This window comes from Uloborus diversus, chromosome 4, assembly GCF_026930045.1.
Source record: "Uloborus diversus isolate 005 chromosome 4, Udiv.v.3.1, whole genome shotgun sequence".
Taxonomy (NCBI): Eukaryota; Metazoa; Arthropoda; class Arachnida; order Araneae; family Uloboridae; genus Uloborus; species Uloborus diversus.
Window position 1 is genome coordinate 157,952,343 of NC_072734.1, and position 13,680 is coordinate 157,966,022.

The following is a 13,680-nucleotide window of genomic DNA, read 5'->3' on the forward strand; positions in this document are numbered from 1 at the left end:
AGATTCTTAGCAATAAATTATAGCCTAAGTTGTTCCCTCATAATGTATAGCTATCTATGGTGAAAAAATGGTTAAAATCCCTCCAGTAGTTTTGAAGTTTACCCCGGACATCCGGACAGAGATTAGCCCTTTATGTATAAAGATACATATTTTTTTAATTGAATAACACGGGAGAAAAATTAATCATATGAATAAATATGTGTTGTAGTATTTTTTATTTCCAACTGAAAAACAAAGAACTATACTAAACACAAAGTACATTCTATTCTAAGATTATAAAATACCGATAGCAACTTGAAATAATACTACTAAGAGTACGGTACAACATATTTAAACGAAAATTATAATTTTAAATACTTAATTCAACGACTTACTGGGGGGGGGGGGATATAAGTACGGGTCAACAATAATAACACTCAATGACTCAAATCTCGTTAATATGCTGGAAAACACGCTTATAAACGTGTCTCTAGTGGAAGTCAATACTTCTTCAAACTATTAATAACTACAGAAAATTCCCCAACGCGATGTATATCGAGATCACGGATTAATGATTAGTTCTACAAACATATCCCTCACATTTTATTTATTTATTTGGTGATATTCCTTGCTCAATTACAATGCATACAAAACTATCGAGCATAATACATCGATGTTATGATAACCAGGCCTGTGCCCCAGGACTTCCAAAATGAGAGGTTTTGGTTTCAGAGTTTTTTTATTCGAACCTGCATTTTCAGGAAAACACAACAATGTATCAAATAATTTATTTCTGTGCAATGGTCACAATGAGGTACGTAACGGGGGAGAGAAGGGGGGGGGGGGGGGTGGAGTTCCCAGAAGCCTTGGTTTCAAGTCATATTACTAATTCTAAGGACCGTTAAAAATCTCACCGCCCAGAAGGCAAATTCTAGCTGCGCTGGTAACATCAATATTTATTCATTCCACTGCCTGTTTAGATTCGCACCTAATTATATGTTTACTGCATGGTATATTGCAACAAGTACATGCTAAACAAATTCTACAAATTATTTTATGACATTGTTTTTAAGTTTTGTATTCCAAGATAATGCTAAGCAAACTAAATAGGAAGCGGTTCGTTGCAGATGCAAATTACATTACCAAACATAATTACTATGCATCTTCATAGAAGCAACACTTTTATTTTTTTGTGTGAAATGTCCAAGTCATCATAACCAGTTTAATGCTTTGCATTGTATTGACAGCCCGTTCAGCGGTTCCTTCATCACCGTTTTTTATCCAGTTTATCCCCAGTTTTGCGGACATTTAAAATTTTACTCCCCCCTTTAAATATATCAAAAGGCATAATTGAAACTAAAAAACAGGAGGGGGGGGGGGGAGACCAGGGTTGCAAGGTTTAAAAACAGTAAATACGGGACAAGCTTCTAGGAGTAATGGGGGGGGGGGGTATTTTTGAGACATCTATTCATGATAAGTCTGAAAAATTCAATCACAACAAAGCTTTAAACTTCGCAAAATGTCGCCTATCAAAATATAAAAATCGTTTTCATTGCGATTGATTGACAAAGCATGCGAAGAACTATATTTCCAGCATTAGTCAATGAGCAAAGAAGCAACCATACGGCTCCTCAAAACAAAAACATACAAACCAAATCAAAACGAAAACTTTTTGCGATTGCTGCCACATGATTTTCTTTTAGAGCTCATTATTTCACATTTTTTGTTTTACTTTATTGTTTCCCGATAAAATAATGTCTCGTTCTGTAAAATATTGTTATCAGCTAGAATACGGGACTTTAGCCGTCCCGCAGTGAAATTCTCCGGGACGCGGGACAATTTTTCAAAATACGGGACTGTCCCTTGAAATCCGGGACGTCTGGCAACCCTGGGGGAGACAAAGAAAATTCTGTGTCGGTGAGACGAGGGGGGGGGGGGGGGCACCGTTTATAAAGAGAGGACAAACGTAAATTTCCGGGAAACTTCAAAGAAAACGTTTATGCTGTACACAAATATCAACAATAAAGTTCACTTTAAATCAAAAATGTGCGTTTTTCTTCCATTTGGCTTTTTATTATTTTTCCCCTCAATGAGAGGAGTTAAACCACTAAAACCCTCCAATTAGACACAACCTTGATGAAAATAAAAACATCGACGTCGCAGCGTCGCAACCCTATTCTACAGCACCGCAAGCAGTTTCAGTGGCGAGATCGATTTTGCTTCACTTGTTTTAACAAATATTGCATAATGTTTCCAATCTATTGAGGTTGAATTGAATTTTCAAAATAAATCGCCATAAGAATAAACATGCGCATGGAAACTAATTTGAAAACAAAATGTGTGATAGTGAGTAACAGAAACCAAACGTAACTTAGAATCCAATCAACTACGCAATATTTTTTAACGAAATAGTTATTCTCAAGTTTCAACATTTCAAGCTTGGCAAACAAGGATTACCTGCCTCCACTACAGAAGCGACTCATCACACGGAAGCATATTATTCACCTCAGTGAATCATCCGAGCGTAGTATATGACAAGCATGTTGAACCAAATGACGCCAATGAACAGCTGTGAAATCTCTCATTTTTATTCCTTAGGTATTATGTGCATGAAAATACTTGTAATACGAAATTTGCCTTTCACCTCAAAAAAAAAAAAAAAAAAAACGAATTTAAAGCCTATATGCAAGGATGCCCATCTGAGGGGGGTGGATGGGGTTATGGCGTAGACTGAGCCATTGAAATTTTTAGCGGCTTGCTTTGAGTTGCATTTTTCTCATTTTTAGGGGGGGGGGGGCTCTTGCTTTAGGAGGGGTCTTCGCGTAATAAATGGGAGGGGGGGGGGGTTCACCCTTGCTCTTAGAGGGGATAGGCATACACTGCTACATGTGGGATAGTTACTACTTACCAAGTCTATGTATCACACAAAATTTCAGCTAAATCAAATAATATCTTTAGCTGGCCAAATGACTTTCAACCTTAAGTATTTATTTAGTCTAAGTTTTCACCAAACGAGAGAAAACGGAATAATAAAATGAAATATGTTTCATGTGAAACTACGAATAATTGAAATTAAATTCTAGGCAAATAAATACTTTATGTATAGTTAGTTGAATGATCTTAGGCGATTGCAAGATGACCTTTTAAGCGCGCACATCGCGCATGCTTTGCCGGCTCTGCTGGCTAGTCTTTTCTCTGCATCTTCTGATACCAACTGTGTAGTAAACATTTCTTGTAGTTGGTTGTCTTTCACTTTCAAAGTATTGCATTATTTCAAACTATTTTGCTATTACTTCAAATGTTAATGAGTATGCTGTTTTAACCTAAATATGCACACAACTAACAACAAACCTCATTTATCAACCACTTAGTACAGTGTCTTAAAGCTGTCCGATAGTCTACATTAAAACAAAAAACAAGTTTCGAATTAAAATGGTACTAATAATAAAATAGTGATGACTAAAACGTAAGTCTTCTATCCAATGACCATTAATTGACAAGTAATATCAGTTCATTTATAACATGAAGGGTTGCTATTAAATGTGCAATATTTAGGTGCAAAGAAAAAAAAAAAAAAAAAGCTGAATTATTTAAATGGCTTTTTCAAATACGTTTTACATGATGTTTTAACGAAAATTATTTTGTAAATCATAGATTAGAACAAGAAATCAATGACTAAACAATTATATAATAGAACTTGCGCTGTTCTTTTTTTAGATCATATTTTTAATATAATACACTCTGTAACTACGAAAAAATGTAATTTATTGCATTTAAGTCAAATCCTGCATACAAATTGAAATTTTTAATGAAGAATTTAATTTCTACGTAACTATATTAAAATCGGCTGCATAAATAAGTTACATATATATATATATTTATACTTGAATGTTCACATTGAATAAATATATGAAACAGTCAAAAAAAATAAGTTTGACACATTTTGTTCTGTTTTCGATATTTTCTCACAAAATATAATTTCTCAAAAATAGTTTTGGACACTTTCGGGCTCAAGGATTTTGAACAGGATGATAAAATCCTTGCCAACCCTGCTTTCATTTGCACACATGCATAAACATAGGGAAATTTGGTTATTATTATATAAAAAATAATAATAATAAATAAACTTATGCAAACAAACTGAAATTTTAATTAAGAGTTCAACTTCTATACGTAACTAGATTCAAATCAGCTGCATTAATAAGTTGAAAGTTCTCATTCAATAAATGTTCAATGTAAAACATTACTTTGATATATTTTATTCTGTTTTTGATGTTTTCTCACAGAATACAATTTTTGCTGAAAATATGGTTTTGTGCACTTTCGGACAGGAAGGTAAAAACAGGGTTTTTACCATAGTGTAATAAACCTTGGCAACCCTGCTTAAGGGCAAAAAATTTTATACAGGGTGAGCTTTATAGGTGACCCGCTTTCAAAAAATTATTCTTTTGAGCCTTCTGCACGTATTAAAATAGGGGTGCACAACCTGCGGCCAGTTGCATGGCGAGTACATTTAAAATATTTTTCTGTTGTTAGTGTTCTCTGTTTTCTTTCAAAAAAAAAAAGTTTTTTTTTTAAAGAAAAAAGTTTGAGAAGGAAAGAAAAAATAAAGAAAGTTTCTCTAGATAAGATCTTAAACTACACACACCTGATCAAAATGTTCCAAAATTTGCTTAAAAATTGAGTTCAGGATTTTGAAGGGAAACAAATAGATAAATTTTAAGTTTTCTCGGTTACTATCCAGTAGCCAGAAGACCTTTTTAGCTTACTAGCCATAGCACTTTCTTTTGCAAACAAATCAGCTGTTCCAGCTAGCAGGGCCTGATTAACGCACGGTCCGGCGGGTCCGCGGACCTGGGCACCACAAATTTAGGGGCACCAAAATAGCCTAGCCTAAATTCAGTTACTTACTTTCTTTTTTTTTAAAGATCATTTTACTTTCTCTCAACTTTAAGGGAGAGGAGGCTCAAATATTTTTAAAAATCAGCTCAAAACCTCATAAAGTTAGAAACATTTCGCGCAAAGAAGTCGTTGTCCCTTAGCTCTGGAATTTCAAAATAGTTATTCGGATGATATAGATGAACATTTTCCAGAAGAATTAACACACTTTCAAATTTTTGCAAAAGGTAACCTTCTCCTGGAGAATGTTTTAAAAGTATAAGATCACTAAACCTTACACATACATTTCCGAATGTGAATTCACCCCTGCAACTTCTTCTCTTACCTTGCCTATCAGCAGCTGTTCCAGTGAACGTTCCTTTTCATTTTTGAAAAGAATTAAAAAATCATTTGAGAAGCTGCATTTCTCAAGATAATTTACAGGCGTTTCCCTCATTGACCATTGAAAATTCTGTGACATCAAACACAGATTTCAATTATTTGATCGACACTTTTGCTTCTGTTAAAGCCAGAAAGAAGCTTTTTTAAAGCTTGATGTCAGAATTAGTAGGATTTTTTTTTTTTTTTTTTTCAGTTTTAAATTGTTTTTTAACTTTTTTTTTGCCTTAAGAGGCAATTTTAACTGTGATTAGTTTGGTGACTATCAAGTGTTTGCTATTCAAATGTAGTAATGTTCTTTTAAAATGTAGTTTCTAGTAATTAGGTTTCTAGTATGAAACATTGACTTTAAAATTGCGCAGATTTTCTCATGTTGGGGGGGGGGGGGGGGGCACCAACATCTACTTAGGACCTGGGCACCAGTTTGGCTTGATCGGGCCCTGCCAGCTAGTGATTGCAATACCGATATATACTGAATACCAGTATTTGCACCTACTTTGCAATATCGTAATGCTGGTATCTGATCTCCATATTTTAGTCTATACTGTTAAGCGAGAGTTGTAGCAAAAACTTTTACTCACTGGAAAAAGGACAACAAGGAATTCAGCTCTGCTTTTTGTTGCGAACATTCTCACTATGGTGGGTTATGCAAACATAGCCATTGAAACAATAACAAATATATTGTATCATAACAAAATTTCCTTGCTTTGTTTCAGTTTAATTCACCATACTAAGGTATCAGTGTTTGGAAAAAGCAGTCGTTAGTCTCATTTTTAGAATAATTACTTGGTTTGCTGCCTGGAGTTTTGGATTGCATCAAAACTTTTTTCCGATTTCTATTCTGTGATTAAGACTTGCAACTGAAGAATAAATTTGAAAAAGTAATTTGAAATGTATTTTGTCTGTAAAAAAACCCATGCAATTTTTAGATGTCTGCTAAATCTAGGCTGCAGGCAATAGGTAGAGCACTTCCAAAATACAAAATAAACGAGGTGAGTTTCAAGTGTAACAGGAGGAACATTAGAAATAGATTTTGCTTTTAAAAAACCAGGGTTTGCCGATATATATCACAATATACATTCGATATTTTGAAAATATCATGATATTTTGATATTATCGATATTTATTTTTCAACTACAGTATTTTCAATACAAAAAGTACATTAATCATAGTAATATTGTTCATTTATTATTAAAAATATCCAGAAAGTTTTGTACTATATTTTTATGATGTATTAATACATCAATAATATACCTAAGTAGTACAATATTTCTTTTTTAGTTGTATTTTGTATCCATAAAATTATTAGCAATGTAACAATTTTAATTCATATTAAAAGTGCTTAATTCAAAGTTAAACATGGCTCAGCAAAGAAGAAAATGTTTTACGACTGCACTGACTAATGTGTATTATTTGTTTTTGATAAATCATATAACTGTGTAAAAGTATTTAACAGAAGGAAAATGAGTAAAACAGTTAAAATGCTAAATTAACTCCATTAAAATTGATAGAAATACAAAACAAAATATTAGATATAAATAATGAAAGAAACCATAATTTTAAGTCTACAAATTGTAATAATAATATGAGATAATAAAGAGTGATTTGAAGATGCAGTTTACTATTTTAAAGACTTGAGTTTGTGCTAATTGAAAATATCGGATAGGATCAAAATATTGGATATTTTCGAACTGTGTAAAAAACACGTTTTTAAGGAACAATGCTCAATAAATTGACCTAAAATTGAAATTTCATTTTATGCAACCTCCATAATTTATTTAATGTGTAACAGAGGGACAAAAAAAGGTTGGCAACACAAAAAAATTGATGTTTTGGTTTCTCAATCAAAATATTTCAAAGGAATAATTTCATCGATAGAAATGTTTAAATCAAAATCTCATTTTATATAAATGTGAAAAAAAAGTAACAGAAAGGAAAGCTTACAAACTTTTACTGCATTTCACCAAAATATTAGTCAAAAACCGACTTTTGTTGTTTAAGGTTGAAGTTGGTAACAGAGATTGAATCAGAACACATGAGGGGGCGCACACCTGCTGGTGGGGGGGGGGGGGGGAGACCGTGGTGCAGGTTTCACCATTGAACCTTTGAAGAAAGAATTCAATTTTAGAGGATTTTTGTTCTCATTTTGGGGGAGGGGTGATTTGTAGCATTTGAAGGGATATGCCGTCAACATTGGGGAAAATTGGGAGGGGGGGGGGGGGGGGGCAAGCAATTTTTGGTGAATCAAGTGTTTGATTTTGACATGCTTAACAATTTAGGATTTTTGCTCATAGAGATAGAACTAAAGGAAATTCAATTGAAATATTAGTGCTATTAAAAAAAATCTTCAAATTATTTTTAATATACAAAATAAATCAAAATTTTGTAACCCAAAAAATATTTGTAAGACAAAAAAATTCTTGAAAAAATACATGTTTAATTCATTCAAAATTGCCTTAAAAAGGAAAAGTAGTTCAATCCTGTATTCATTCTAAAGTTTGCACAGGGAATCAAAAACTACAAAGTGTGCTTTTAAAAAAAATAATTGATAATTTCTTCAAACTACTGAACTTGATGCCAATTTCTCTATTTTGATTAATACACAGTAATTGATGCATGGGTAAGAGGACTCAGATATCATTTACTTGCTTAGTAAAGTATCAAAGCTTGGTAATTGTGAAGTGTTAAGATTAGCCTCCAAAAATTTTCTCAAAAATACATAAGACATAACACCATTTTATTCGGAGCAAAACTTAAGGTTTTTATGATCAGATTGAGACAGACAGGCGTGGCAGTCTAAGTGACAGCAAAATCCTGATAGCGAAAAACGGATGATAAGCTGTTAGAATGAGAAAGTAAGTTTTTGTGCCCAAATTGATGAAATACTGTACCTATAACTATTAAATAAAAAATAATTAAAAAAAAATACTGAAGGATGCTTGTTAGTTCCATAAAAATAGAAATATTTGAAGAATGTTTAATGCAATATATACAGTGAAGCAACGTTTATATGTTTTTGAACGGACTGTATAAAAAAGCGTACAAATGAAAAAATGTATAATAGGTATAGGTTAATGTGTATTAGACTTCGCAGGGACCAATTTTAAAAAAGTATAATTGATAAAAACGTATAAAAGAGAAATGTATAAACAGTGCTTCACTGTATTATTCATTAGCCCATTAAAATATATATAAACTACTAATTATAACATTATGTAACTTTCAACAGAATACAGTCAGCTCTCGATATCTCCACTTCGCTTAACTAGAATTTCCATGTATGACGACGTTTTTGGACGGTCCCAAACTTGTGTGAATGTTCTACAATGTATTTTTTTTCTTTAATCTTGAAGTTCACTCCAATTATCTTGAAGTTTCAGACAGCCATCTGTTAACATTTATTATCCTGATTTCAAGTAACGAAACCAATTTTATCACAAAATGACAGAAAATTCTAGCTGCTATTTTTACCATCTGCACTTTTGTTAGGACTCTAAAGACTGGGGCTTAACTGACAGGTCACTAGTAACGCACTATCAATTATTCATCTTTCAATTGAAAGTCCGAGAAATATTCTGATGGATATATTCAATACCATGTCTAAAATGAATGATTTCATATATAAAAGAAATATTAATGCAAGAAAAAAAAAAACACAACCAAGCATAGAGCAATATTTAGTAAATGTGAAGTAAGGCATAAATTTTTTTATTAGTACATAATATTATCTTTGCTTATGTATTTCAAGTTTTACAACTATATCACTTATGTATTTTTTGAGGAAGATAATACAAGATTTTCCTCCTATCTGAGTATTTGGGTGTGTTTTTGTTTAATGTTAAAATTGTCTGAAAAGGGAAGTAAAAGTTAATTTTCGGTGTCTTGAACTTTGGATGTGTTCGAGATATCAAGAGTTGACTGTATATTGTTAATAAACATTTTAATAATTGTTGAATGAATTCTGGCTCTAAGAGTTCAATGCAAAAAAATTTTAAAATTAAAGATACATTTCTGAATTGTAAAAGAAAATTCACAACGTAAATTGTGTCAGACTGAAGCGGCCCAATCACAGCTCATGATTCATTCAGGCCGAAGCTTTCGAACGGCCGAAGCTTTTATTCTGCCTCTCGTTACTACACATTTCTCAGAATCCTTTATGAACTGTGTCAGCAAGTGAGATTTTCATGAAAAAGGTTTGAAGTTGAAAATTTTGAACAAAACTATATACATATCTGTCAAAAACAGCCATTTAATCCATAAACTTCATTGAAAAAACACCATATTGTGGATCTAGTTAGAGTGCAATGACACAAAAATAAATAGGATAACATGATCTACATGTTATGTTATCGATTCATTATGAAAATGGCACCTAGATTGGTCATTTTGATACTTAAAAATTTATCCTAAGCATAATCATGAAGTGTCCATGCCTAAATTAAAATTTTTATCTTAAGGGGAGAGGGTATCTCTTTGACTTAACCCCATAAAAGTAAATCACACAGCAAAAATTAAATCACATGTGGAACGCTTCATTGATTTTATTCAATAAATTTTTTTAGTATCATAAATATGTTTTTGACTGTACAAACCCAAATGTTGAAAATATGCCTTCACCATTTTCATTTCAATAAAAACTATTCATGGTTATGAATTTGTAATTTCAGCTAGGGGACTCTCCTATCATTCATACGGGAAGAGTTCCCTTTTTATCTTAATCAAAACAAGTTCTTCAAAATGTAGAAATATTTTCTATTTATGAAATTTGATGCAAAATTTAATTCTTCTTTTGACTATTGTGATAAAAGAATATGATCATGGTCAAATTTTTTAACCACAGATCACAGGAGCAATAATATAGAACAACGTAGAACTTTGTTGAATCTTCAATAGAAACTTTTAAGCAGTCTCAATACGGGCACCCATAAGGGGGTTTAAGCCCCCTCCCCTTAGAAATTAGAACTTCCTTGTTTTCAGTAGGATTTTCTTTGCAAAAATGCAAAAAAATTTTCTCCAGTCAGTAATGAATAAGTTATTAAACGTGTGAAATTTTAATAACCCTAATCTGTACTGAAATCTGTTGGAAATTATCCTGCTAAACCAGTGCTTCTCAACCTTTTTTACTTTGCGGCACACTTAAGAAATTTCTAGATCAACGGGGCACACTGAACTTAATTTCGCAATGGTAATAAAGAAATGTTTTTATCATTCCCTGGTAAAAAGACGGGGGGGGGGGGGGGACTTTTTTCATATGAATAAAACAATTATAACAAATGTAGTGTATTTAAATTCATTTAGAAAGCAGAAATATTTCGAATGTATTGAGGTTGATAATGAACAACAAAACTATAGCTATTTACAGAAAATTATGCTTAATGTTTTAAAGCATTTGTGTCAATCATGTCATTAAAGTGCACACTGCAATTAAACGATTTATCAAATAATGTTTCAAGAAAGAAGCAAGCAAGAAATTAAAACCAAGAACCTAACTTCCGTTTGACACTAATTTTTGCAAAGACGTTTGATGCTCGGCTCTATGATGAAAAGAGCTACACGACGTTTCTGATCCATGCTCTTTAGAGATGATCTCTTACTGTTTTTAATACGTGCGGGGCTGAGAGGCTGAGTTCGCAAAGATATGTAGTTGAAAATGGTAGCAGCACATCAATAGCAAGACAAGAGATAGTGGGATACTCATTTTTAACCAGCAACCAAAATTCGTCCAGAGGCACTTCGCTCAACTTAAGTTTAAGAGTACGGTCGCTCTTGAGGTCCATAAATTATTCTCGCACCTTCAAAGAAAGGTCTTTAACTGATGCATCTACAGTGAAGAGAATGGATCGCGAATCCAGTCATACTGTTCCATGTTACTATTCTTGAAATAGTGTTTAAATCTGTCCTGAAGTATGACTAAATGTTCTGCCCCCACATTCAGCAGCTTTTCTTCCATGGCCATTTTCTTCAACTATCATGTTGACGGGCCGTTTGAACATGTCCAATGAGCCACGAACTACTCCTCTCCACAGCTGATTTTTTGATTTGAACCCGTTTGGCTTGTCCATACATGTAACCCAAATTATCTCCTTGTCCTTGCATTTTCCGATTCAATTTGTTAAGGTTTTCAAAAATGTCAGCCATGTACGCTAGTTTTGCTAGCCAATATTTGTCTTGCAACAAACTGGCGTTCTGCATTTCTTTTTTTAAAATCAACAACTGTCGTACTTCGTCCCTCAAGTAGGGAGTGATGATCTGTCCCCATTTCTCCACTAAGTACAGAGAAAAGACGAGAATTACGCGGCGTCGATTTTATGAAATTCACGACTTCAGCTCATCTGGTAAGTTCTTTGCCATGAGAACTTCACGATGGAGGAAACAGTGTATGGTTTTAATTTCTATTTTACTAAGTCTCAGAACCGAGCTTTGAGAAACTACGATCAAAGGAAATTTCTATCGGAACTGGAAAAGGAGAAAACAAAAACTAAAGCTGGGGCTAAATTTCCTGGGGGAGGGGCTGGTACTCCCGTTTGCGAAAGATTTAAAAAAAAAAAAAACTGTATAAATAGTTGATTTCGTGGAAATTAAAATCCGTTTTCAAAAACTGAAAGTAATAAGACCACAAGAAGTTTAAAAGAGGTGGGGCAGCAAATCTTGCCTCTTCCCTTTTGTCGGATATGTCTTATTACACATGATCGACAGGGTGAATTGAGAAGTTACAGAACGATACAAACCCTATTCGGTCGTAACTTTAAAATAAAATACGTCAAGCCTCTTTCTTTTTATATAGCTACGAAAATACTGCGGCACACCGGGTTCCTTGTCGCGGCGCACCAGTGTGCCGCGGCACACCGGTTGCGAAGCCCTGTGCTAAACCATAGGAAAAACATCTGAGCCCCCCCCCCCCTTTGAATTTTTCCCATGAACAGTGGCATAGCAAAATGGAGGGGGGGGGAGCAACCCCCTCCCCCAGAGGACTTTTGCAAATCTTAACATTTTATTACCATTTTAATAATAATAATAAAAAAAACCCTCAGAAGGCAATTACCTACATCAAGGGGGTAATTAAAGGGGATAGTCAAAGGACCCCTCCCAAAATAAGTTTAAGCCCCTCTGCATGAAAAAGGATTTTAATATGTTCAAACTTAAATTTGGAAATTTTTTTATAATATTTGACTTGGGACCCTTCCTATAAAATGCCAGCATTTGATCTTGGATTGTATGTATCAAATAAGTAGAAATTTCAAAAATTGAACATGGTAAATATATCTTTTCTCGACCTCTAGTTTTTTTACTTTAAGTGACAGTGACAGAAAACATGACAGGTGAAAGGAAGAACGCAAAAATCAGCGATAAATTAAATAAAATATCAAATTTACAAGTGGTCCTTCCGAAATAGGAACCTTATTTAAGCACGATCAATACTTATGGTTTGAAACAATCTCTAAAAAAGAATTGTTAATTCTGAGAAGTAATTTAATGAAACAAATATTACTTTACAGTAAAACAGACTCGCTTATCGAAGCGTAATTAGAAAAATGTATCAAACCACTAATGTGTCAGGGCAAGCAACAAATGCACAAGATCACACAATTTTAAGTTTAAATTAAAATTTATAAATCGCTTCACGACACAACTGACAACCAAATCCACTTTCTTTGAGAGTTGATATGATGATCACACCCACTTTTTCATTTCTGTAAAAAAACTTATTCATGCTCAAATTATATTATAAAGACTTACCAAAACTTTAGTAAATCTCTTTTCTAACTCGTTTTGCTCAGGCATGGGCATTTTCATGCTGTCAACAGGATACTGTTTTAACCTCTGATGGTACGTATTCTGTCGAGAGGAACCCGCGTTGCCCATCCTGGCATTAGATGTTTTCGGAAGTTCGATCACCATAAGAAACACTTCTTGACGCTGTTTATTCAATTAAAGTTTTCATGTTTTCCACTCCAAGTGGCAGGTACACACGTTATAAATATTTATTATCACAACACAGACAAAAGTTGTAGAGTTGATATACATAATCCTTTGCGACACCGGACCCAAACATTACCTCCACTGAATTATTACAATCATTCTCTACTCCACCAATAATAATGTGATTTCGTCTGATCCTGATGTCAGGAAAAATGAGTAATATCTGCAGAGCGCATGCGCCGACATGTATAGGTTCTCTTCACTTGAATTCATTCTTAAATATCTTTCGTTGGCATGCTAGGATTCCGTAATCCATCTCATTGAATAAAAAGTGTCTCTTGCTTGGTTTCAATATTTTATAATACAGTTCGAAACAGTTTCAATGTATTTAACCAGCTTTTTGGGGAAGTCTAAAGGTATCACGCATCCGTTTAAATTTTTCTCTCAATCTGCGCGTTGAATGATCGCGCTGAAGCTGAAGGTTTTAAAATTTGAAAAGCTGTC

At 33.5% G+C, this 13,680-nt stretch overlaps 1 protein-coding gene across 1 annotated transcript in view; it reads right to left on the minus strand.

The window, feature by feature from the left end:
• The window catches only part of LOC129221340 (formin-like protein), a 114,422-nt gene extending 101,087 nt beyond the window's left edge, over positions 1-13,335 (minus strand). Inside the window, 1 exon segment of the mRNA XM_054855807.1 lies at positions 12,994-13,335. Within this exon segment, the coding sequence (XP_054711782.1) occupies positions 12,994-13,155 (162 nt within the window). The 5' untranslated portion in view covers positions 13,156-13,335.
• Positions 13,336-13,680: the final 345 nt, after the last annotated feature.